Raw genomic sequence first — 26523 nt, forward strand, 5'->3', positions numbered from 1 at the left:
AAAACCCTGCACACAATCAGCCCTCAGTGGCAAATACATAAGTGATGACACGGAAAGGGGTAAGAACAAGAAGAGAATACTTTCCGGACCGATAATAACAGCAAAAAATAAATAATAAAAACAACTGGATTGTAGAGAGAGAGAAAAAAAGACACATTTGACCACAGCAATGTCAAATGTGGCACCAAATGATTGCAATAAATAATTTAAAGAGCAAAAAGAAAACAATTTCCTCTCTGAGACAAAACTAAAGAAACAATGTATTTCCTTAATTAATCTACAAGCATTTAAAGCAAAAACAAAAGTCAATACGATTTAGAGTATCTTAACAGGGAATGTGAATGAGGGCTTGATTAGTTTGTAAAATCCAACTAACCCAACCACTATGCAGCTAACGACTGCATTTATTAAAGAAGCTGCTATCTATTAATGAACACCCCTATTCAATCCATCACTGGGAGGACAGGGCATCGCTCAGTGGAGAATGAGCTGTGGTAGCATATGTTCCATCTCCTCCATTAGCACAATATTCGCTCTCTTTCTCACACGCTGAACACACACTGAGCATTACTCTGTTTTTCAGTGTCATCTATTCCTATTAATTCTAAGCTTCTCTGATATCAATCATTGTACGATAACAGCATCATTTTGTAATGCCACTGATGATGTGCTCCTGCAGGAGTTCTGGGCGAGTGGCCTAGATCACATTCTGCAGGTGTCTTAATTATCTTAAATTCCATTTTCAATTCACATATAACAAGTGTGTGTGTGTGTGTGTGTGTGTGTGTGTGTGTGTGTGTGTGTGTGTGTGTGTGTGTGTGTGTGTGTGTGTGTGTGTGTGTGTGTTGCAGTGCCCATAGATTTCCTCTCTGAGCTCAATTAAGGGGAGCTGTGATAACTGGGGTGGTGGGTGGTGGGTGGTTGAAGGGGGGTCTTTTAATGTCTTTATATAAACCAGAAAAAAATGAATGGCTCGAAGCCACAATGAATGTGTAATGACGACAATCACTGCTAGATGTAAACAGTACATTCATTTTATACATGACTAGATAAAGAGATGCAGTCTCCCTTTGAGTGCACATAACCAAGGAGAGTAGATGAAGTTAAGAACTCGGCTTCAATAAAGTGATTCACTTAAAATGGTTTGATTATTTGTTTGAATAATAATTATGTTAACTAAAAGACAATGTATGTTAGTAATAGAGTTGCTCAAGAACAATATTTTGAATGTGAAAAATCAAATTAATTTTTAACAATCATCTTCCTGCATATAAATGATGTAACTGTCAAGAATCCTTAATCTTCTCATCGCTGTTTAGATTATTGTGCCAGACAGGGTACAGGTATTAAAAACTTGCACACGTGCTTACTGTTTAATGTCTCTACTCCAGGAGGGGATTGGTCGGACATACTGTAAAAAAATGTTCTGGAAAATCCTACTACACTCTTTCTCATGTTGGAACAAAGAAGCAGCAGAAAGCGAAACAGATGCACGGCACATCATAAATTTCATATATTTGTTTGTTCGCTCGTCGACTGGAGATGGATTCTGCAAATAATGAAACGCCTTTGAATAGAAGAGCAGCACAAAAATGGTTTTCTATAAGAAGTGTTTGGATAAAACAAAAAGAAGGAACACAGCAGCAGTACCAGCAGCTCGGGGTCAGCCTGCACTACCGTAGATGATTCATTGCTGCTGTCCCATTCTGCTGTCTCTCCCCTTCTCTCTCTCTAGACACTCCTCTGTTTGAAATACTCTCCTAGACCTTTCTGATGTTCTATACGAACCTGAATTTCTAACTCCCAGATTTCCTGAGAAACTGCAAGCGCACAGACTCACAGACTTTCCTATGATAAATGCTACAGGCAATTATTTAAATGTCAATGGAGGCAACACCCACGCTCATTCTCATGCTCACTACTCGTACACCAATCAACACAAACATATTCGCACAGAAACACATCACGCCTGTCAGTCTGGGTCTCTGCCTCATCTGCACAGCCAGCATCTGCTGCACACCAGCGGAGGACAATTAAGGCGGAAAAACAACAATAGGAGCAAAATTTTGCTGGGGGGTGGGCTGAGCGTGGTGGGGTGCTGCAGCTCTGCTAGCTAAGAGAGTAAACCTTGCTGAAAATTCTAATGCAGCGTTTCCACCCAAAAAGAAAAATACAGAGAAATGAGCTGGCTGAACTCTCTCTCCTCTGCCTTTATTCTGCCTCTCATTTTCAGAGCCCGTATGCAGCTCAAGGAATGCAAACTGAATACAAGCAAAAGGGACAGGTGCAGTGAGCAGCACCAGAACCACAACTGTTTGTCCTTGGATTTTAGTGGTGTGTGTGCACATGGCATGGTGTGCCTGTGAGTCTACAGTTGTGTGTGCCTACCACACAGCCATTTGGATATGTGCTATTGTGTGCCAGGACAGGCCTTCCCCACTGACCCGTTTGTACTTAACAGCAGTGCTGTTGCTTCTCTGTGCCAGGTTATGTGCCATTACAGCTGTTCGAAATATGTGTTTGTGGGTGTGTGTTTGTGCCGATGCCTGCATGCGGGAGAGGGAGCTTAATTAAAATGCAGCCTGAATGACTGTAATGCTTGCAGCAGCAGCAGGTCAGGTAGAGACTACAGAAGCATTCATCTGTGAGCCTCTGAGGTCCTAGAACCAGACAAAATGACCTTCCCCACTCTATCAAAGAACTTCTGGTACAAAACACTAACTATAAAAGTCATACAGATCAGGTCCCTAAATGCTGCATGTCCAACAGTTGAGAAGGAAAGTAATCGAGCCGTGGAGATGATGAATCTGATATTATTAAATCTATCTTTCTACAATGAAAAAAGCGCAGAACATAAATTTAGTGTTATTTTCGATGGGTTTTTTAAAATGATCATATTTATCAAATGTGTTTTGTTTTAATTTTAATAAGGCTGCTTTATAGTATTAAAATTGCTGCATCAATGACAACAAAATGTCCTTAGAGTCCCGTTTAAATTGAAACATCTTGTTTTGCAAAATCCAGCTTTTGTGGACATGCAAACCTGAAGAACTCCACTACATAAAACAAAATAAAGTCCATGATTGCTTGTGCAGACACTGCATCATGGAGCAATAAACCCAAAACATGACACATAACATGCTGCAAAATATTTGCATTATGGCTCGATATCGTTCATTCTGGATGCGTGCCCACACATAATCAGTGTGTGCTATTCAGCCGTGGTCAGTATGGGCCACAGATGTTAAAGTATCTGACAGGAATGGTATTACATATCTACCATCATAATAATCCCTCCACACACACACACCGCCAAAGCACCTTCCATCCATCATTCGAGTGCCTATTCTACACCAGGCCAAAGGGTAGCTGCAGCCTGTTTCACTTCAGCATGGGGTGGATACATCTGGATGGGTCAGGATTAACATGATGTTTCCCAGAAATGTATTTAAAATGTGCAAACAGTATGAGATCTCTGGTCAGAGGTGGAGGGATGACTGTTTTAAATAGTCTTAATTGCATTAAACTACGCCATTCAAACAAATATCCAATGAATTTCAGTTGATTAATCATTTATTGTCTTACATGTATGTAACGATGAATACATAAAATTCCAAAATAAGCTTATATTTAAAAATAACATAGTACCAATTTTAAAATCAGATATGCTGTCTTTGCATGATTTTCAGTTAAATAGAGGAATGGACTTATTTGCAAAATATTTCACTTTTTTTTCCCCTCTCTCTCTCTCTCTTTTTTAAAATGGGTTGTAGGCATTTATCCCCATGAGGCACAATATGTTGTAAGGAAGCGTAGGCAGAGGTTGGGATACTGTGCGTCGTGCTGATTATAGAGACAGAAGTGCTGACCTGAAAGCATATTTAAGTGCACCATCATCGCTAATGTGAGTTACTACATCTGGCCTTGTGGATGCTGCTCGTGTCATCATAAAAGAGTAGACAACCAGTCAGATACTTTAACTACAAACCAGTATACCAACAGTATAGTGCTTGTTGTCATGTTATACATTTACTGATCGCGCTATTGGATCAGTTTAGGCTGCACTGCTTTTTCAGCATGTCATACGCAAAACTGTATTCTACCTCCAGGCATCACTTCAATATCAATTTCAAAAGAGGGTAAGAAGAAAAGTACAAGTCAAAATATCTGCAGCCTGTAGTTATAAACTAACGTTTTTTGTCCGATTGGACGTGTACATACCTTTGCTTTAAGCTCATCGTTGAAGTGGGGATCATTAAACTCAACGAAACGGAAGAACAGGGCACGTTTCTGAGGAATGGAGTAATTCTTGGGAATTTCCTCCTCCATATACTCCTTCAGGAAGGTCATGTTGCACAGGAAGCGACCCGTAAAGGCCCTCAGCAGCTGGAACAGCAGCTCAATCTCAGAGTAGTTACGCCTATTAAGAGAAAGAGTGGATAAGTTCAGTGCACAGACACAAAGAGATGTGGCTAATGTTAACAACGGGGACACTATAAAACACAACTTTCAAATAACCTTAGAAACCAACGCACTGTTAATTAGCCACTTTTATATTTTTTTTTCTAAGCAGAACTTTGTTTGTCAAAGGAAGGTTGACTGAACTCATTACACCAAGCTAAAATTACTGGCTGAAGTGTTTGGGGGTTAATTGCAAGGTCTGAAATAAACATCTGCTAAATGCCTAGTGCACCAAGTGTGCTAGCACTTTCTCAGTGCTCACACAGAAAGGAAAGGGTCAGAAGGTCATTTGTGATTGAAATGTCACTTAAGTAAAGTTGGAAAATGCAGTAACTTTAAAAATGTGCATTATTAACCTGTAGTGCTCACACTACTGAAACTATCAACTAACACTCTAATGGTCACTAAGTCTTCAACAAAGCTCATTAGCACTGCCTGGTTGCTGTTTTTGGGGTTTCACATCAGTCCACTGACAACATTTCATATCAACAGGCAAATTCAGTGTGCAACATCTATGAAAACTGCAACATTTCATTTTCATTACAATTTCAGCAAATCTACTTACTTGCAGTAGCTTAGCAAGCAATAGGCCAGCAGCTTTGGCTCCTTCCAGTTAGTGGCTGCCATGTTGTCTTTGCGATGTCTTTCCTGGAAGGCCTCGCTGACCCAGACTCGCCTCAGTTGGCTGACCAGGGAGTGCTGCCCTGCAAGCCAGCCCTCATCATTCTTCACTATGATGCTAATAATCTGAACAGATGTGAAGATGAACAAGGTTAAATTAGTTAAGGATAAATAACAGAAATATGAGTTAAGCTGTATATAGATTTGGATCAAAAACTGCCGAGACATCCCTGAGTATAACAACTGTGTGAATGTGAGTCCACCTTAAAGAACAGACTGAATTCTGCATACCTTAATAGCTTGAAACTGCAGGTCTAGTCTGGCTGTGGCAGTAGAGGGAGATCCAGGTCGAACAGTTGCTGCAGTGCCAGCAGAAACAAGCAGGGGGACGAAGCGGTTGGGATTAGAGGCCAATACGTCTCGTAATGGCTTGGCATCCTTGTGTTTCAGAAAACTCTGCATGTGAACAAAAACACATACTGTAACTATAACACAAAAGAAAATATATACTATAACAATAGACTACAAGGTCCACCCCATTCAATCACCAACAGTGCATAGCAGATATACAGACTTGTGATACTGAACGATGAAGAAAATTAGGAAATTTTACTGGAGCAATCCATCTCAATTTTGTGTTAATAGGACCACTGAGGCTCGAAACACTCAATACATTTCCGAATACAGCCCATTGCAAATGCAACAAAGAAGCAAAATACATTTTTAATGGCAAATGTGTCAATGAAAAGACTGAGGGGACGGCTACTTAGTGCTCCTATTGTCTGACCATGAACATGCGGCTCCACTGGGGGTCGTTGAGTGTAGCCTCCATCATGAAAAGCTCCACTGTCTGAGATGGGTGACGCGTCAGGAACTTGATCAAAGGCTCCCTGAACGGGCTGCCAGCCTAGTGCGAGACAAAATAATGAGGAAACTGAAGGAACATAAGCAAAGGAAACAGCCTGAGAATTACTTCACACTAAATATGGACTCCATCACTTCCTTGTGAAGATTTTGATTATAACATTTAATCCTGCATCCTCTACATCACATATAAAGCATTTCTTTCCCTCTTTTATTGTATTTATTAAATAAGACCCACCACTTACTTTCTGGCCCCTAATTTCTGACATGTCTAAATCCTTAATGATAGATACTTTGTTAATGGAAGAAACAACTAAAGCCTCCCTCTTTTTGAACTGTTTGGGAGCGAGCTACCTGCTAATCATGCAACTGCTTTCACTGCCTGCCCGACACAGTTTTACACCACTGTTAGACATTACCTACAACTCCATCTACATAATGCAATTGGTTTCCTACCTCTATGAGCATGGCCCTCTCAGTCTTCATGACCACCTCTAGTAGAGGTTTGACTAGAGTCTGCGGTGCCGCTGGGATCAGGTGGAAAAGGTTAATGATGGCTGAACAGATCTTCATCTCCTACAGGAAGATTCAAAGACATACAACAAAGGGAACAAAGGAGTGGATGAAATTCTTGGACAGATGAGCTGCACACAAACATCATTCCTGACAGACAGTCTTGGTCGACAGCCACTGTGGAAAGACGATGATGAACCTCAGTCAAATGACTGAAAGTGCAATTCGTAATTAATAGGGTGTTAACTTCCCACAGGAAAGGTGCAGAGTACCACACACACACCAGCTTTTGGATTAGACTCTGGATTAGACAGAGTAAAAACAAATAAAAGGAGCAACATGGTTATTTTATAAATCCTATGACTTCCAAGATGCCAGAAGGGAATAAAAGAGCAGAATTCAACATTTCTAGACACTCAAAATTAGAGTTAGAGTGAAGCTGAGATGATGGTAACAATTCTCGAGATGACAACAGACACATGGACACATAAATACAGGGCAACTCCACCACTACCATGACATTGGCTCAATTCACCAGCACGACACTGGATCAGACCAAATTTCAATCACTGACAAAGAGTTACCAACAGAGGGCGCAACACCGGGTCGCATCTCACCTCAACACCTTCCAACGCAGGCTGTGCCAGAATGGGAGACAATGATCAGAGTCAGCAGAACAGCATGTGTGCTTTTTTTGTGAGGCTATCTGTTGTCTGTCTTTGTTCAATATGGAAGGTGAGCTGATAAGATGGGGTGATAATGGAGGGGCAGATTATCGCAACCTTTACAAGTGACCGCAGGAAAAACTTTTCTCAGCCTCCGGTGAATAAAAAGGCAAGGGCCACATTGGAAATAGAGGTCAGCTAACATACTGATCGACTGATTTTTTTGGCTTATCGACGACATACAGATATTATATATGTTTTCTGATACACATGGACAAGCCCATCATTTTAAAATTCCAAGATAACTTTAATATACTGTGTATATATATTTTTTTAATTTTAGTTGGGTAACACAGAATCAATGGAATAAATACTTAAGTAACTGAAACAAAGTCTAGAGAGTGAGGGCGAAAAAAAAAATCATATTTCATGCATGCACTGTGGTAAGTTTTTTTTTGTTTGTTTGTTTTTTATCTGTCACAAAAACTCTTCCTCGTTACTACACCCCGTCAAAACCCTCTTATGCCCACACATCTTCACACCATCCTCTTCATCCCTGCTCCATTCCTCCTCCCACACTTTTCTTTTTCCTTTATCATAATTGACTCCCTGACCCTGGTTCTGCTTTCACTTCCAGGTCTGCTGTCAACTGGCACAAAGACCAAAATTTGGAGGGCATGAAAGACAAAAGGCCAATTTGCATCTAATTAAAACAGAACACTTTGAGATGGGTTAGGATGAAGTCACACAGAGTAGGGAGCAAAGAAAAAAAGGCAGGTGTTTTGCCCAATCTTTCTGTCACCTCTTCTCGCTCCCTTTTACAAGGTTATCTGCGGGGAGATAATGAGGAGACAGAGTACGAGGCCAACCACAGCCTGCCTGGTGCCTAATTAATCATTGATTGTAATATGGACACTCACAACTCATCTGGGAGGAGGCCACACAGAGAAGGGGCACTGCATGTGACTAAGGCTTTCTGAAAACAAGGGGCAATTTCTCATTCCTTTTTGGTAATGGTATTTGCTTTGGACATAACAGATGACCTGAACAAATATGGTGCCAGCAGATGACCGTATCAACATGGTCCTAGTGGCCATGAATGCTTTTGTACTGCACTGAAGCAAGATTTTAAAATAAGACATACAAAAGAAAAGAAGACAAATACATGTCAAGACTGTACAAAGATTCCCATCTGTGGTATTTTTGCAGTTTTACACGTGGGCAGATCTGAAATGAGTTTACTTACGCTGCCATCGCTCCGCTGGCCTCCTTTGTGTGTTATTACAACTACCTCCATCCACTTCCGCAGGTGTTGCTGAGAAAGAAAAAGAAATACGATTGAGCCTGTGTTTAAGTAAGGTTTTGATAGCTGACTAAAACTAAACTAAAAATATGTGCCAAAATTTTTTAGTTAACTAAAATAAAATCAAAAACTAGTCTTTGAATAAATAAAAGCTGATGCCTTAGTATTAACCTGCCAGGTTTAACACACAATTCGATTAAAAGAAAGGAAAAAAGAAGAAGAAAGCGACAACAGGCTGAAGAGACTTAAGTTTCTCACCATCATCTGGTCACAGAATTTGTCATTGAAGGAGTTGGGGAAAAGTCGTGTGACAGAGGTCAGGCGGTTCACCACATTGAGAGTCAGGCTGCGGTAATCACCCAGCATCATCAGTAATGGCCGCATGTGAGTGTGGATCTGATCAACCTCAATCGTGGCACCTTCCAAAAACTACAAGAGGAGAATGTACAAAGTAGAAATGTTCAGCAACAAGACATAGTGACGAGTGGTTTGTTTGTCTTGATTAATAATATAACACGTATACAACACTCAAATATTATTCAGATTTGTGTGGTGATGTTTACTAAAGTTTTGGACACAGTGATTTTAATTTCACCTCTAAATATTTCCCCCTAATCATGAGACTTTTCAGGTTTTCTAGCCCCGTGAACTGGTCACTACCCCTTGTGTCTCCATTAAAGTAATAAGGCCACTCAAATGACAGCACGGTGAGCTGTAAACGAGCACACATGCCAACCAAACACTGATGACGCACACCCGCACACCCTCACACACACGGTAGGGAATGATGCATGGCAGCCACATTCATTTTCCTCTCAGCGCTGAGAACAAACACTCCATCCTGTATCGATCTGGCCATGGCAACGCTCATTAGTGCTAGCAGGGCAGAGATGAAAGAAGGGAGGGAACAGAAAATGGCAAGGAAAAAAAAAATATCACAGGAGAGTGAAAAGGAATGATGGTGGCAGAAAAAATAAATAAATAAAATAATAAGGACACATAAATTGATAGGAGAGGGGACAAAGAGCTTGGAGTAAATAGATAGAGGCTAAGATGGCATGGATACTTTAATGAAGTATCCAGAGCTGGTTCAGGGACAGTGTGATAAAGCGGAGGGAGGTCCACATAAAGATGGAAGTGGGTGCGGAAATGATATGAGGAGAGAATTAACAAAGACCTTACAAATAAAAAAAAACATGTATAAAGCAAGAAAAGGGAAGAATGGAAAACAAGATAATATACAAACAGAAAAATAAAGAGGTGAAAGAGGAAGAAGTGACACGGTAGAAGGCCATTTCAAAGGTGCAGAAAACCTGACTCTGAAATCAAATAAACGATTGTGACTACATTTAATAATCAGTTCGTGGGTAGATCACCTCATAGCTTAACCAAACAGATTAATGCATATTTTAAAAGGTTACGGCGTCAAGTCTAAGCTCTGTTGTGGCTCCAAGGGAACTGCAGTTAAATTAGGTGCTGTAACACAGATACAAGCTTTCTCAGTAATCGATAAAGTCTTGAAATTAATTCCAAACAATTCAAAAACAAAAGCAGTCGCCAGGATAAAGAGCTTTAAATAGAAGAAGTTAAATAAAGACGGTCTCACAAGCAGAAAAACACAACTAAAAGTAGGAGACATTTAGCCTTGCTGAAAATTTGCACCACATTGTGATACTGTAAATTAACAACAACAACATGAACCTGGCATCATGATTTCTAACAGCAATATTGAGAACATAAAAAGTTATTCATCTCTTAGAAAAGCATTTCTTATAACTAAAACTACTAAAAAAAAAAGGAAATTTAATTGAGGTGAAAAAATTAACATGAAACGGTGTAACACTGACCTTCCTCATGCATCCCTCACCCGCCTCCTGTAGCTCATTGTTGGTGGAGTTGAGGGCTTTGAACAAGGCAGCTATGATCTTCTCTCTGGACTGTGGCAAGTAGTTACAGGCTGCCAGGGCATCTAATGAGGATAAAGAATATTAATGACACTCTACACTTGCATGAATAGACTATAATAATAGTCTTAAGATGTGGTCTACAGTACTGATTTCGACAGGGATTTTAAGAAGGTTTAAATCTGACACGCACACTCACACATGCACACAAACACAAAAGAAGAGTAACCATCTCTGGTACACTAACAAACAATGCAGAATGGGGCCTACTTACTGAGGGCTGCTATACGGAGGGGAACCAAAGAGGGAAGGCTCTTGTAACAGGGCAGCTTCATCAAAGCAGCATCCTCCGCCTCACATAGGTTCAACAGCTGGATAGTGGAAAAAGCATAAATATGACATAAAGAGCAGAGGTGAACAGGTCAGTGATCCATTAAATTAGATCAAGATTATATGCACCGTGCAACAGGATAAATACTTAAAACAGATGAGCCAAAGCCAAGCAGTAAGTTTGAACCCACAATATTGTTTCTTTCAAGGTTAAAGTCCTAACAGTTGCATTACTGTGCAGTTCACAATTATTAAGAAAGTCAAAATGCTCTGTGCTAATGACTCACCTCTGTGTAGAAGACCTTGTGTTCCATGACATTAAGGTCCATTGTAAAGAGGCGGGGCTGCAGAGTAGTGCAGAAAGTGTTACCCTCCATCAGGCCGATTTGGGCATTGGCAGGCTGGTGACGCAGCAGGTGTTTCTTGGGAGGAACCATATCTTGCAAAACCTAAAAAAAAAGACAAACCCATGAAAAAGGCCCTTGTGTTGTCATTACATTTATATTTCAACACTCATCTTTAGATAGAGATAAAAAAATTGGCAATGTGTACACCTGCTGCTGACAGAAAGTAATACTGCAGCTTTTTATTGGAGGTCCTTCTATTCATGAATGCAGTGCATTTAACAAGCAGCAAAGTATTAATCCAAATTGAAGGTTTAGAGAAAACTGTTAAGACTTTTACCTCTTTGTGTGGTTCCATGATCACAGTAACACTCTTGCCAGTGACCTGGGCTAGCACCTGCAGGGAGTGCATTGCCTGCTTTCTAACAGTCGAGTTGGGGGAGGTGACCTCTCGGACCAGGTCATGGGTGACCATGTGAAAAGACTTGTCCTGTGCAGCTAGCAACTCCTCTGTCTTTTCTTCATCTTTCAGTGGAGTGGCACAGCGCACCAGCAACTGCTCCAGGGTGGTCTTCGCCATGGCTACTGCTCCATTTGACACCTGTGGATTTAAAATAAAAAAATAAAAAATAAAAAAAACAGGGGAAAAAAGAAAAATCAATAACTTAATGAATACAAATGCTTGAACAGGCAGAAAAATGACATGACAAGTTATACAGTATACACTGCTGACAGCACGTAACAAAAAAGCACAACCAGGTAAATCTTTGCAACCACAGTTATTTAATAAATAAAAATGTGGCAAAAAATTTAGTTACACTCCTTTTAAATTCATAACAAGTTGTAGATTACAAAATCTATTGCTCTCACCTCTCCTGTAAGGTCCATCATGACAAACAGCAGTGCTTTGAGAAAGGTGAGCTGGTTTTGTAGGACCCAAATCAGAGGCAGTCTCTCCATAAGGAACTTGATTGACACAACACCACCAAGCTTGGCATACCAAGCTTGTTCATAGCAGCAGGCACACAGACGCTCCACTATGTAGGAGAAGAGGGGCAGCTGGCATGCCTGGGGATGTAGAAGCCAGGGTAATTAAGGGTGATTCCCATTTAAAAACTATACACGTAACAGAGTCATTATTGCAAGATGCTAAAAAATGAATTGAATTTGATCAGAGGCTAGTTGGATATAGAGTTCAAATTTCAATATGAAAATGAGAGTAATCAATTTGGCAGAGTATTCATTTTTACGAGGATGACAGAATGAAGTCTTAGCTGGGTTAGTTTACCACAAATTTGCATAAAAACAATTCATGCTTTTGTTAGACTGCTAAATAAGTGAACCATATAATGCCCTCCTCTTAGTAACGTACCCTCTCCTTAGACCCAAGGATGATGCTGGCCACGTCAAAGATTACGGCCAGGGCCACTTCCCCGATCTTACACAGCTCCTTCTCCTCGTAGGCCATGCAGATAGCTATGGCGTCAATCAGAACAAGCGGATCCATGCCCTGTGAGCCATTCTCCTCGCTGTGGAACATAGCTGTGCTTGGCTGGCTGCCCAGCTGGTAGCACGGCAGCAGGAAAGGGCCTGGGTTAAAAGAGTAGGACAACAGGAAAGGAATCATGTTTCATGTCAAACATAAGAATGCTACAACTTTACGATAAAGTATGTGTAGATTTTAAACGTCAATTACAATCATATGTATCACAGGAAACTGGAAAGGAACTAATTTATTTGAGCAGCTGAAAATAAAATGTTGATCACAGGGCAAAAGTGAACACTGTTAAATATTAGATCTATATTATCTACTATTAGATCTATAGTACAAAGAATACCAGTCCCTTACCACACTGCTGAGCCACAGCAACCATAGTATAATGGCGAATCAGGCTGGCTACGAAGGGCAGCGCACTGGGCCTCAGGTCTTTTATCACAGCAGACATGAATGCTCCAGTCAGGGCCTGTTCAAAAGTTCGGCGGGCAGGTGTGTCTTGTGCCTTATAGCGGTGAGAAATGATGACACTGGGGATCCACTTCTCAGTAAAGCTAATGAAGGAGAAAACCAAACGATGAATGGGATGTCTACATATTAAAAAGGATGACATATTGTGGCAGTGGCATGCAAAATTTTTCAAAAAGCCCAAAAGCAATGTAATATGCATTCCCACAACATTTAAATGTATATATCAATATCTATTGCCTACAGTCAGTCTCTTTGTTCTTAAATTTTCTGTCTCCTTTCTGTTCCTTCTGAATTCTTTTTGTCCCTGTTGGTATTTTGTTATTTAATGCAGCTGAAGGCAACTGAGCCATGATGTGATTGAGCGGCTGCTTTCTCCATGCTTGAGCTTGTGTTTTATAATGCCACATGCCAGGGGCAGACCTGATGGATCGTCTCATTTTATTATTGCCATTTAAAAAAACTGCTCTTTGGAGAACGAGGGAGAAAGAGCGTATGATGCTGTGGGAGGGAGGAGGGGTGAGAAAATGGCAGTGGGCATGGTCTACAGAATGTCAGATCAATTGCCCTTCACTCATTCTGGGGCATGCCACAGTATCACTGCTTCGTTCTTCCAATTTGGCATTTCATGAATTGCAAGGGGGGGGGGGGTCTCCCATTCTTCCATACTTAGATTGAACAAACACTGAGGCAAAGAGAGATGTTTGAATGATGATGAAGGGAGGGGGAGAAAAAGAGAGAAAATCTTTCAAGTGAGAGAAAAGACAATGCAAATCGAGACGACTGAAGAGGCGATGGCACAGCCCCCGTGATTGTAACTGACACACTTCATTACCCCCATGTGCACAAAGACGTATTTGTGGGCATATGTGTGTTAGTGCATAATGACAGGAGAGTGTAAGGGGCATGGTGTAGAATAAACAGACAGGGGAAAGTCAATTAGCCCCTGCCCGGGGATCAATGATGGTAATGTGACTAACCCACCCGACAACAACCTTCTTTCCTGTTTGTCTGTTCATATATGGGTTTCCGCCTTGCAGCAGAGCCTGCCAGAGGGTGTGTCTGCAAATGTGTAATTAGCAATGCCTGCCCTTGAGAGGGAATTGATGAAGCAGTGTGGGGTGAAGACATCAAGGAGGAAAGAGAAAGTGGGACATGTCAGCAGGTAGCAAGACAGTTGGAGGCGGTGGAGGTAATGTACATAAAGACCTCATGTGAGTGGGAGAGGGCAGACAGGAAAGGTGAAGTAGATGGCAAGGTCAACTTGTGCCAAGTGAAGGTAGAAAAAGGTAGGTGATTAATCAGAGAGTCTGGCTGTGTATGTACTCGAAGGTGCAATTTTATCACTTAAGTGGAAAACCAGTGTAGCAGATACAGCACCGTTTGTCAACTCATTTATCCTAGATAAAACTAAGTGAATGTAAACACTTCCTTAGGTAGTGTCAATGATTTTTCTTTGGTATAAACTCCAACACATCTATAATAGAGCTAATAATTTATTACATCAGGAATGGTACCCAGGTGCCATGTGGCAACAATATTAAAGTGTATGCTCCAGTCAAATCAAAGCAAGAATGTTTACTCACTTGGGATGAGACAGAAGCTGGTAGAGCGAATGCTTGTTATCATCCAGACTTGTCATGGCCACCAGGAAACACTTAATGACCTCCCAGGCCTGTCGTCTGTAGTATGGCTCAGTGTTGGCACTCTTCAGGCAATCTAGGGCTGTCTCAATCGCCTTAGAGGAAATGCAGCAAATGTTACTTCAAAATCTTCAACATTTTCATTCAGAAACTGCAGATTTCTCCGACTCGCAATTCCAATATCCTTAAAATTATTAAAATGGGAATTAAATTGCATATGCTACATATGTGATTAATTGGGAGAAGTAACACAGAGCACCATCTGGTTGAGCAAAGGTCATTATCATTTCTACATTATGGGCTGTCAAGCCACGGCAGCTAGGCACTTAAAGGGAGAAAATGAACTAATTAATGCCACTCAGAACAGGGAAGAGAACATGAGGAGGAATACAACAACTGAGAGAGCATGAGAGGAAATGAAGGCACAAGCAAACCTGAACTGTCGACCTGTCAGTGGATTACTATAACCGGATGTGTTAGTCAGGACCGGGCCTCTAACAAATCCTTTAGTGATTAGATATAACTTATAAAAGTATGATGTGTTAGAGAAGATTTCTCAGCTGATATGGTAAAAGACAGTTGGACAAGAGCTAAAGAAGACAAATAAAAGCTAGAAAATACAAATATATTAAATTCAGTTACACTGTGCCATTTCTACCTGTTGTACCACACCAAGTTATGCATACTTGTATTTTTTTTATCTCAGTCTATATAACAGCACCTTCAGTTGCCCTTCCCTAATGTGCTAGCAAACCGCATGGCTGCATCTCAAGCCTGCCAGAGATTTATGCCTTTAGCCATAACATGTGGCTGTGCAGCATGTGACAGTCTGTGTGGGTTTCTGTGGGCTGCCTGCGCCCATGATGATGATGGCAAACACGCAGACTGATAGCCAAAAAGAAGGAGCAGCCATTAGTGAGAGTAAATAATGCCGTCATGGTGGCCCACACTAGATTGATGATTACTGACTGGGGATGAGGAGGAGAAACAAGAGATGAATTTAATTACCTGGAGGACACACACATCTCCTCACTCACTTTCTCTTTCACACACACAAAACTGTGACAAAGACATATTGCTCCCAGTGGAGAACAATAATGAGGAATATCAAACTCTTTTACGTTTAATTCTTTCCTTCTAAAAGTAAATCAAAAAAGGAAAAAAGGGGAAGAAAGAGTCCAACTGGTATAAGAAAGTGCTATAAAGTGAAATACTCCCAAATCTTTTCTCTTTGGCAAAAAGCTAAACAACATTGAGGATAGCATAAGGCCTTTTCCTGGCTCAAAATCGACCTGTGCCGGGGTAATTACGTACATAAAAATATGACATATTTTAACGCAAAATCTATGCATTTTTCTTCACAGAAATATCTACAAAGAAGAAAAGAAAAGGGCACAAAAAGACCTGATCATATTTTACCTTCTCCATGGGTAGCTGTATGGATGCTTTGCAGTCAGTGAATTCAGCCTTGATGCTGGGGCCCTGGACCTCAGTCACTACATAATGTAGTCTCTGAGACTCCTTGAGCATCTTCCTGTTGCTGCCTCCAAACTTTCCCAACACCCGATACGCTACATGGGAGATGCTTTCTGCTGGATTACGGAGAGTACGCCACAAAGCCTGGAGCAAAGAGTAGGAAGGGAATAAACTATAATTTTAAGAAAAAACACCAGTTACATTGAGGCGGAACGTGGCTATATGGAAGCTTTTCAGTTATCCTTGTATATAATCAATAAAACATTTTCATTCTCTTCTGTGAGAAGAGAAAAAACTGTAATCATTATCACAAAAACAATGCCCTACCTGCATGAGTTCAGCCCTGACAGGTTGGATGTGATCGTAAAGGAAGTCAGGTTGTAGGTTGTCCACACACAGCTCCAGGGTACGAAGGCCTTGGCTGACCAAAGTCTGAGAGCCGTTGAGCGCAGATACCAGTGGATCCATTAGCATGGGTAAATATGGCAACAAGGAGCTCAGACGCACTGGCACTGTCAGACAGAGCTCCACAAACAGGTCCTTCATGTGCTGCTTGTGAAGGCCACTCTGCAGCATGTTCAATCCTAATAGAAATGGAAATAGGTGCTTACAATATTTCATACATGAGTTGTCTGTAATTCAGAGTAATGCTGTGTGTGGTTTTTACCTTGTAGCAGGTTAGGCAGAAGGGGTAGAAACTCTTGGTACAGAAGGTCGTGGCTGCCTCCACCAATGGAACGGAAGAGAGCACGGAGAAGCAGGAAGTAGTTGTAGGGCTCCTTAGCTGATTGAGCCAGTTCCATGGAGCTGTTTACTATCTTGTGGAGGTGCGGCTGATGAAAAGGTAAAGTCTTATCAGTAAAACATGGCAATGGTACAGTGAAATAAGTTAAATAGTCTGCCACTACGCCCCCCAAAAAACTAAAAGAAATATCCATTTACCTTGAGCATCTGCTCATTCTCAGCAGCAAACAGTGATACTGAGCCAAAAACAAGTTTAAAGAGCTTGAGGTAGAGGTTTGAGAGCTCAACATTGGAGCCCATCTCTGGCAGTCTTTCAAGAAGATACTCTACTAGGATTGTGGCAAACAGAGCAGACGTTGAGATGTTGGCCAGGAACGAATTTGCCACGATCTAGAAAACAAAAGAGAACAAGAAATGGAATTTGAGCAAGTGATTAATCAAGACCAAAGATCTTATCCCATGTTATTTTCTCTTGATAGGTGAGACAAGACATGCCTGCAGTGCGTAGTTCTTTGAGATCCTCTCCACCATGTAGGGAACGGTGGTCTGAAAAATCTCTTTAAATGTAAGAGGGTTCATCATGGTGAAGACCCCAGCAAAGTGCTCCAAAACTTCCTTCTCCTCCTTCATGCGTACAGTCTGGCAGTTAGCCACCCTGATGTATGTCTGCTGATTATTTGCCACCTGCACCTGGTCATGATACACATGAATTATACCACTATTTCATGATTGTCTGTTATGAGACACCATCACCCCTGCAGTACAGACAGTTTTTATTAGGTTGTACCTGGTAGATGTCCAAGGCCTGCATGGCATATTTCACCAGCTTAATGTAGATCTGAGTCTCCTTAGGCTGGAGCTGCTTGTTAGGAATGAATTGAGCCTCTGTTAAGGGGGGGGAAAAAAATCACACATTTTGAGATGATAAAATCTTGAATTTCCTTATGAAATTATTGTTACATGTCCATTTATACATTTTTCTAGATGCTTTTTAATCAGGCAAGAATAGTCGAGCATGTGGGATTTCATTAGATATCAATAGGTTTGCAATAAGTGCCACTTGTGCACAAAGTTACTTCTATTCCCCATCTTTGTTTTGTGTCCCCACTCACCTCCAGGTGCCTTGCAAGAGGTGATACCCCAAGTAATTGTCTTCACTCCACACACTAAGGTCTTGACCAAACTGCGGCAATCCGACACCTGAAAGGTCTGCTTGTCTTCCTTCTCACCACCTCGGTCAAAGGGCGTTGCAGGTGGTTGAGGTGTCACAGTAACAGGAGTTGGAGGAGCAGGTGGTGGAATGGCAGGGGTGGTGGATGGAGTGGGTGTGGCTGGCACCGCAGGTATCGCCCCTGGATCAACAACACCCATCTCTGACTGAGGTTTGCATTTCTTGAAGATGGACACAAGCTGGTAGCGTGCAATGGTGTGAAATTTAAGTACAAACACCTGTTGATAAAGATAAGGAAAGAGGGAAAATTTTCAATATTTATCTAGCCATATGTCTATTGAAATAAATAAGACTTTTCAATTGATCCTTGTGCAACCCACCTCCAGCATCCTCATCAGGATGTCTCGCCCATTTCCGTTCTCCTGCTCTGATTTTGAGCGGATACAATCCACCAGGTTGAGCAGCAGCTTGCACGACATGGTCTGAATGTTACTGGGAAGTGACTCGTCATCAATGTTTTTAGCAAAGAGCTGCACAGCTAGAGATAAATCTGTCAGGGTCAAGTTCTGGCGCACATGATGCACCAGGTCTGCTAGTGTGCTGTAGGCCAAGGGTCTAGAAAATAAGACAGATATGTAACTGTGACATTTGGAGGTGAATCATAATCATATTTCATTACTAAATAGTGGTACAAACTGAACAGACTGGCTTAGTGAGGAAGCCGTATTTTCTAAAAGGCAGAGAAAAGCAATCAAAGAGGCTGAAAGAAGAAAAGGATATGGAAAGTAGCTTTGGGATGAAGAGAGAAAGGGAGAGAGAAGACAAGCTAATGAGTGACAATGATAATCCTGCCAGATCTCATCCAGCTGCCGTGCTTCCTATGTATTACTAATGTGAAATGACAGGCATTTTGTTGATGAGGTGAGCCAGTTTGGCAACTGAGGCGGGTCAAGGAGGTTTTGCAATCGAACTAAAGGAGGATGTGCAAGCAGCCTGCACTCTGGAGACGAGGGTGTACATGACAACTTGACAGTGCCTTCTGTGCTGCAGTGTTTTCAGTCAGCTTCCTTGAGAATTTTGCAGTACTGAGAACTACCTGATTAATATGCTAGGACACTTAACATGCACCTGGCTGAGAAATCATCCATGAGAAAGAGGCTGTTCTGACACAGAGGAGTTCGAATGATCGTGACTACACATACAAAGAACTTACCTAAGCGTCTCCCGAGCAGTGTAGCCAGAACCAATGAGGATGGACTCATCAAAAAGTTTGTCCATACATGGGATAAACTCTGAAACACAATGAAGTAGATATTGTGAATTCAGAGCTGATAGTTGCACCTGAAACAGCAGCTGATGGGTGACAGAATTAAATAAAAGCAGTAAAAAATATATATTAAGAGGGTGTTACTGGAAATGCTTTTATTTGTGATTAATACACGAAAAAAAAACTACATGCCATTTGGTTTATTTAATATTATAAATTTAGCACTGTGCCTGACACTGCTTTGTCAGCAGGAGGTCAACAGCAAACACCTAACAGCGTTGGTAAATCTGTCACAGAAAATAAGCCAAAATCAGTAAAAGTGGTTTGACCTGCAGCAGAAGAAGTGACTTGAAGTAAAATGCAGAAAATCATCCGAAATGTGTCGTGCTATGTCAAGGCTTCACTGATGGATGGTTGTGCTTTCATTCCATTTCATCTACAGTCTCACTTTTAACCTCTCAGTCACCAATTCAAAATGAGATTCTATAGCTACATTTTGACAGCTAATAAAAATTTTATTTTGGAAAGGGTGAAATGTGTAAGCTCAAGTATGCCTTGGAAAGGATCCAGGCTGCTGGTGTTTTTGACTAGAACAAACACATTAAGTTACACTTAGCATTAACATTTTAGAAAAAGGCAAAACGTCTAGTGCCAAAAAAACAAAACAAAAAAAAGACTTTAAGACTGTAAAAAATATTTTCGAGACTTCAGATCATTCTTTGTTCGGATGGATTACACGGAATGTGTTTGTGTCCATATACGTACGGCTACGCAGGTCAGTTGTGAGGATGTGCTTGGCTGCAATGAGCAGTTCTTTGCGGAGATGAGCAGTCTCAGAGGGGCAATTGGTCAGCAACTGCAGCATACCCTTTACCATCTGTTGAGAGTACTTTGCTACCAAGTCCTAATATGGTAGACAAACACATACAGTATGATTAATGATTAGGATTATCTTAAAATTGATTATTCTGAAGGGCAGTCACACACCAAAAAAACAAAACAAAAAAAGAAGGCAGTAATAATACAAGGAAAATCTTTTTCAAGCTTTTTCTTTGCAATGCGGACAGCCACACACACACACAAACACACACACACAGAAAAGCTTGCTAATATAATTTCTGTCAGTGTTTCTGAAATCAGTACAAGTTGTCTTGGTGGTAAATTCAGAGAAGCTATCTGTGCTATTATTATTTTGGTTCAAGAAACTAAAGCAAGTGTAACTCAGTTTTAGCTTTGTTTTTCCATTGTCTTCCAATTACTGAACAGAATATAGTACACATTTTCCTGCCAATCACAACAACTATGTGCAGAAACAAAATTCAAACACGTGCAAATGATTCACAACATCATGACACACACAAAGCTGCATCTAAAATGACATTTATGTTACTTCACTCAGCAGGATCAAATGACACTGTTTTGCAGTGTCATTAACCATCAATAAGAAGTACCTGGTAGATTCGAATGATGTAGGCCAGGAATGACAGTGTCTTGATCTGGGCAGCAATGAAGTCTGCATACAGCTCCTTGTTATAAAGCTTGTGTTGCCTAAAAAAAGAAACAAAAAAGTAATTTAGTCCCATCAAAACACTGATGACAGTGTTAATGATGATGTATGCCTGCAGTAATTACAGAGGTTAAAATCGTGGGAGTCAATTCTACAAGGGTGACTTATTTGCTTGCGTCACAGCTATTACTGAATGAAGCAGAAACTGTTTCTCTGTACCTGCTAGAGACTGCTGAGGTATTTTGTGTTAAATTAATTCTGCTCCATTTCCCTTCCTCTCCCCACCCAGAAAGGTCTCATATCTTACTAAAACAACAATTTTTTTTTAACAATTTTACCTTCCCCAAGTAGGTTTTAGCAAGCAAAGAGCCAAACAACACTGTCAGCTAACTTGGCATTAGCAAAAAAAAAAAAAAAGAAAGACAGAAAAAAAAAAAGGAGGAAAATGAAATCAGTTCCTCAAACCCATTTCAAAGGCTGTAAATTGGAAATAAAATGTATTACTCAAACTCGTATCTGAGATACACTCCCACAGCTCACACAGATGCTTTTAGCCGGATATACTTTACCTGGCCTGGGGAGACACTTGAAGCATGATGGTGTTCATGATGAGAGGCACAAATTCTGACACCACATTGTGAATATTTAGTTTGTACAGCTGAGGAGACAGAGCAAACATACAACCTGAGTTACTACACCAAAAAAAACTCCAACATTTTTGATATATCCATTGTAATATATATATCAAAATACATTGCTGTTATTTAGTGTTTCCTTTGCATTTAGATTACAAGTTTTAAACATAATATATTATAAAATGTTTTATAAGCAAGAAAACGTCCCATTTTGAAGCAACCTTCATTCTTTTTTTCTCATTCTGGAACAACGTCACCTTATTTTCCTGTGTGAACAGATGTGTATATTACAAATGTTCAAGAGTATTACACTCACTTGATACATCAGCACCACTATGATAGGCAGCTCTGCTAGCACCTTGAGAGACAAGGACCCCCGCGGGATGATGGTGTGCTTGAGGCAGAAAGAAAAGGACAAATGTAAGTCCTGAGTGACACACAAGCTGGACATAAAAACTGTTTCCAGGAAATGCAATACTGCTGCATAAAGAGGAGGTAAATAGCTCAGTGGAGTAATAACAGCTACTGTTTGCGTTCACATTTTCTGGATTTTTGGAGTTATGCTTCCACTATATTTTTTGTCCAATGAAGACCAGAACTCATTTTAAGGAAAAGAGTTTATGAAATTTACATTTAATAATGGACAAAGTTTCCCAGCGAGACAAAAATTATATGCAGCATCAGATTAAACTGACAAAACTGTATGGCTTATAAATTCAGTTTATAAGCCATTCGGTTTACCCAGAGCAGAGAATTCATTACTATAATAATGCTGAATCCTTGTCTGTCTAAAATGTAAAACAGGTCGCTGCTTTAAAAATAAGAGCACAATGTATTATTTAATACATTTTATATCATGGTATTGTTGCAGTTGCTCTTATTGTATCAAAACAGTGCACTACTACCCTCCACTGGCTGCAGGCAGTACTGTAAAAAGTAGACAGTATTAAGTAGAAACAACAGCTAGAAAGAGGCGGTTAGCTCACTGTTCGTGTTTCACTATCTTCCCTCTCAGGTGCAGTCTTAACCAGCACTGATGTGATCATCCCCACCATTTCTGGTGAGGGAACTGTGTTCTCTGCTATCACCTGTGGATTCTCAAAATACCTCGCCTAGAAGAAAGTAGAAATAGAAGGAAATTACGACTTGATAAAGATACAGGTGGCAAGGAAGGCGAGCAGTGAGAGAAAACAATGGCAACTTAAAAGTGCTTTCACTAAAAACAGAGTCACATCAGAACCAACACTTTTACTATCACTATACCCAAAACTACCTGCTGAAAAGCCTGTACTTACAACAACTTTAGGAAGGTCTTTGTAAATCTGCTTCACAAAGTCCAAAAAGTGGTGAATCTGGGAAGAGAAGAATACAGTAAACATGTTGATCTAATACACACAAACTACTTAAATGTTCTATTTTTCATGAAAAGTTACACAATAACCTCTGCCCCTGCCGTCTCTCATTCAAGTCTTGTTCTTCTAAACATGTTTAGTTTGCTAGTCATATTTTTTATTGATCACTGTGTGTTTTAAGAGATAAGAGATATTTACTGTATTTATTAATTATGACTTGGTGTTCATCACATCTAATGACCATTTATTAAAAAAAAGTGTCCTTCAAGAGATCATAATATTTCTTCATTAAGGACAGCATTTATGGTAAATGGCCTGCTTTACTTAGTCCCTAAGGACCCCAGAGCGTTTCACACTACATTCAGTCATTCACCCATTCACACACACATTCACACACTGGTGATGGCAAGCTACACTGTAGCTACAGCTGCCCTGGGGCGCACTGACAGAGGCGAGGCTGCCGGACACTGGCGCCACCGGGCCCTCTGACCATCACCAGTAGGCAACGGGTGAAGTGTCTTGCCCAAGGACACAACGACCGAGACTGTTGGAGCCGGGGCTCGAACCGGCAACCTTCCTATTACAAGACAAACTGCCAACTCTTGAGCCACGATCATTATGACCAATGATCAGGGTTTTTTTTAACTGATTATTAGTTAACTAAGAATTTAGACTGAAGACACACATAATATCAGCATCATCACTTTCTCAAATGTCATTACAATGCCCATCAAACTTTAAACACAGAACACAGAGATGCTCACCTCCTGAGAGATTGGAGGCCGGAACTGTTTGTGTAACTCAATAATGATGCGAAGGCATATCAGCACATTTTCCTCACTTTCAATCTAGAAAAACAAACAAACAAACAAACAAAGGGGGAAATATAAACATAAAAAGCAGCCACCTGACTTCATGTGTGCAATGCATAATTACATATATGATAAATTACTAATTCCTACTATTCACAGTGAGTGGTAAAAATCAAACATCAAGATGCAAAATATTTACAGTAAGAATATTGACAATATAATTTTAAAGCACTTGACAGGTACAAAGCCATAAAAATCAAGATGTAAGAAAATAGGGGCTCATACCTCCAGGAAGCGGAACATCACAGAGAGGATGTTCTTGGTGTGGGGACGAAGGTGCTCATTTGTTGGAATGCGATGGATGATTTCCAGCACTAGCTTTCGCAATTGCTTAAAAAATTAAAATAAAATGAAATAAATAACAAGTAATCACGTTTAAATTAAGAATTCAAACTTGATTACACTCATATCATTTCAATTCAATTCACTTCAATTTTATTTATATAGCGTCAAATCACAACAGTTGCCTCAAGGTGCTTTATATTGTAAGGTAAATATCCTACAATAATACAACTTTGATTAAATCCAACAGTCACTAAATTCATTAGATGTGTTATAATGAATTTCATTGACTAATATACAATAAACAAACATTTAACAGCTCTGTAAGGGGGGGAAATCTATGCTTAAACAGTAAGTTTGGTTAACTCAATCAATTCACGCAGCTTTCTCTGGTTCTGCAGTTCTGTTCATCCATCTACACTGTTGTGCTGTCAGGTGATAAGCTTTGTTGATATTAGCTGTAGATTTTTCTGCACACTATTGAATATAATGAAAATAAGTTAAAGTAACTCAGTCACTCAATTTGTGCATTTTCCTCTGGCCTGCAGTGCTGTTCATCCATGTAGATTGTTTTGGTGTGAATTGATTAGCTTTGGTGTTATCAGTTGTAGAGATGTCGGCATTTAAAAAACACTTTCCTTGTGGTGCTTCTAAGCAAAACCTCATGACTCAATTACTGTAACAGTGTCCTGTTGATTTAATCAAGTGGTGCTTTTTGTAGCAAAAAGATGTGTTATTAGTTCTATTATAACAAAGAGAAACCAGACACCTTTACATTAGGTATGTTAAAGACTCACACCAATCTAGATAGATAACACATCGTTTTAAAGTTACCTGTGTTGGTTTTTCTTGAAGAAATTGCACCTCTCCATCCTGAAGAAATGTAAGGAAGCGAGGGATGATATGTTCTAAGAAGGTGGAGTACTGAGGTGAAGAGGTCACATTCTGAAACAGTCAAGTACAAAAAAAGAGCAACTTTGTTACAAGCATTTTCATGTTTCTGCAGGCTTACATTAATACATTAGAAGTTCTCATCTGATAACCTAACATCCCATGGTAATGACCAATAGGGCTTCTGGTGTAGCCCGCATTACCAAGCTAATAGACAATATTACCTATACCAATACTTTACTTTATATTCCATCTGTGGGTCTTTGTTTACATTACACATATGAAGGCAAGTCAATTTTAAATAACAAAACTGTGTTATAGACAGTTATTTAGAGATTTCCTTTTCCAAGGTTTGTTTACCTACATGCATCCAAAACCCACTCAGATATAATTTCTCATGACTAATGGTGCCACAAATAGATTACAAGTAAAAATCCAAAAGTTTCCTGTATTAAAGCATTTTCATCTTTGCAAATATTCTCAACATTTATAATACAAATATTTTTAAGGTTAGGATTCCAGTTACCACTCAAAATCTCACACAATTACATTTTAGTAAGATCCACAAAACCTACCAAAAATCCACCATAATCTATCTTTAGAGACAAAGAAAATGAATCTACTCCATCACAGATTGGAAACATTCATCAAACTCACCTCAAAGTTCTCGCTGACCTCCTGCATCATCTTCAGTTTAGTTTCATCAGCTGGAAGTTGAAGGACAAGAGTGTCACCATTAATCAAACTTGCTAATGATACAGTTCCAGGTGTCATTGTTATCGCCATGTGCTCAGCAGGGGCTCTCAGATCTTATCAGTTTTACTTTCAGCGTCCAGGCTAATCAAAAGGTACATCAAGAATCACACAGACACACACGCACACACTCACAAGCACTCTCCCACACATACGTACCTTTGACTGGACTAAAGCATATCGCTCTCATCACATCGCTCATGCTAAGCACAGGGACCTCATCTGAGTAATTTTGGACACACCAAACAGGAGTAACGAGCTGCATCTAATAACTAATGTGCATAAGAAATGTGCATTTCTCACATTAACTATTCCCTTGCCCATCAAAAAATGTGTACATTTATTATTTCATATACTAATTGCAAAATTCTGGGTGGACCCTGAAGTTTAAAGTAACAATTTCGCCAACAGCCACTGCTACTGATATTTCGGGGTTTTGTTGTTATTGTCATCTATCTCGCTCTTTATAAACAAGGAATCAAGGAAATCTGCACCGTATAAGATAACTGAATCTTTTAAAGTTGCTCAGCTCCTCATCACATTACCTATGAACATTTAGCTTGTGCAAAATTGATTACAGTTAACTATTGTCATTGGCAAATGTCACTGTCTTTTTGATTAATGGCATATATCAGTGAACAAGGCCAAAATCAACTAACACGTCCACAACACTTTTATAAAAAAAAAACTAATGCACACACATCTTCCTCCTAATAACCGTTAAATATGTATGCCAAGTATCCATACATAAATTGGATAATGCCTCTAAATCCCAACAATTTATCTGTAACTGCTGGATTACTGTTGGATAAAACCTTTTAAACCCATAAGGGCATTTATGTGTTTAGAGGCTTAAAAATACATTTGCAGCTATTCAAACAATAAATCTGCCTTTGAAACAGTAATCCTCACAAAATCAAATATATTTTCTAAAACTAAGTAATTTTTTTCCAGATTTTTCA

At 40.0% G+C, this 26523-nt stretch overlaps 1 protein-coding gene across 2 annotated transcripts in view; it reads right to left on the reverse strand.

Moving 5' to 3' along the window:
- Positions 1-26523, reverse strand: part of trrap (transformation/transcription domain-associated protein) — a 79300-nt gene that overhangs the window by 51939 nt on the left and 838 nt on the right. For both annotated transcript variants that reach the window (XM_035912154.2, XM_087845369.1), the window contains exons 3-36: positions 25466-25515; positions 24752-24862; positions 23861-23965; positions 23528-23611; positions 22707-22763; positions 22398-22523; positions 21728-21805; positions 21346-21434; positions 20721-20817; positions 20035-20173; positions 19216-19294; positions 18383-18617; positions 17944-18280; positions 17619-17716; positions 17327-17521; positions 17030-17221; positions 16755-16920; positions 16415-16671; positions 16031-16231; positions 14555-14706; positions 12855-13054; positions 12378-12595; positions 11876-12073; positions 11346-11606; positions 10949-11110; positions 10606-10702; positions 10275-10396; positions 8686-8856; positions 8371-8439; positions 6403-6522; positions 5870-5989; positions 5374-5538; positions 5027-5208; positions 4222-4420 (exon numbers count right to left, since the gene is read on the reverse strand). In XM_035912154.2, coding sequence (XP_035768047.1) covers positions 4222-4420; positions 5027-5208; positions 5374-5538; positions 5870-5989; positions 6403-6522; positions 8371-8439; positions 8686-8856; positions 10275-10396; positions 10606-10702; positions 10949-11110; positions 11346-11606; positions 11876-12073; positions 12378-12595; positions 12855-13054; positions 14555-14706; positions 16031-16231; positions 16415-16671; positions 16755-16920; positions 17030-17221; positions 17327-17521; positions 17619-17716; positions 17944-18280; positions 18383-18617; positions 19216-19294; positions 20035-20173; positions 20721-20817; positions 21346-21434; positions 21728-21805; positions 22398-22523; positions 22707-22763; positions 23528-23611; positions 23861-23965; positions 24752-24862; positions 25466-25515 — 5132 coding nt within the window. The remainder of the gene's footprint in view (positions 1-4221; positions 4421-5026; positions 5209-5373; positions 5539-5869; positions 5990-6402; positions 6523-8370; positions 8440-8685; positions 8857-10274; positions 10397-10605; positions 10703-10948; positions 11111-11345; positions 11607-11875; positions 12074-12377; positions 12596-12854; positions 13055-14554; positions 14707-16030; positions 16232-16414; positions 16672-16754; positions 16921-17029; positions 17222-17326; positions 17522-17618; positions 17717-17943; positions 18281-18382; positions 18618-19215; positions 19295-20034; positions 20174-20720; positions 20818-21345; positions 21435-21727; positions 21806-22397; positions 22524-22706; positions 22764-23527; positions 23612-23860; positions 23966-24751; positions 24863-25465; positions 25516-26523) is intronic.

The sequence above is a fragment of the Neolamprologus brichardi genome, chromosome 8, assembly GCF_056152115.1.
Source record: "Neolamprologus brichardi isolate AB-2024 chromosome 8, ASM5615211v1, whole genome shotgun sequence".
Lineage (NCBI taxonomy): Eukaryota > Metazoa > Chordata > Actinopteri > Cichliformes > Cichlidae > Neolamprologus > Neolamprologus brichardi.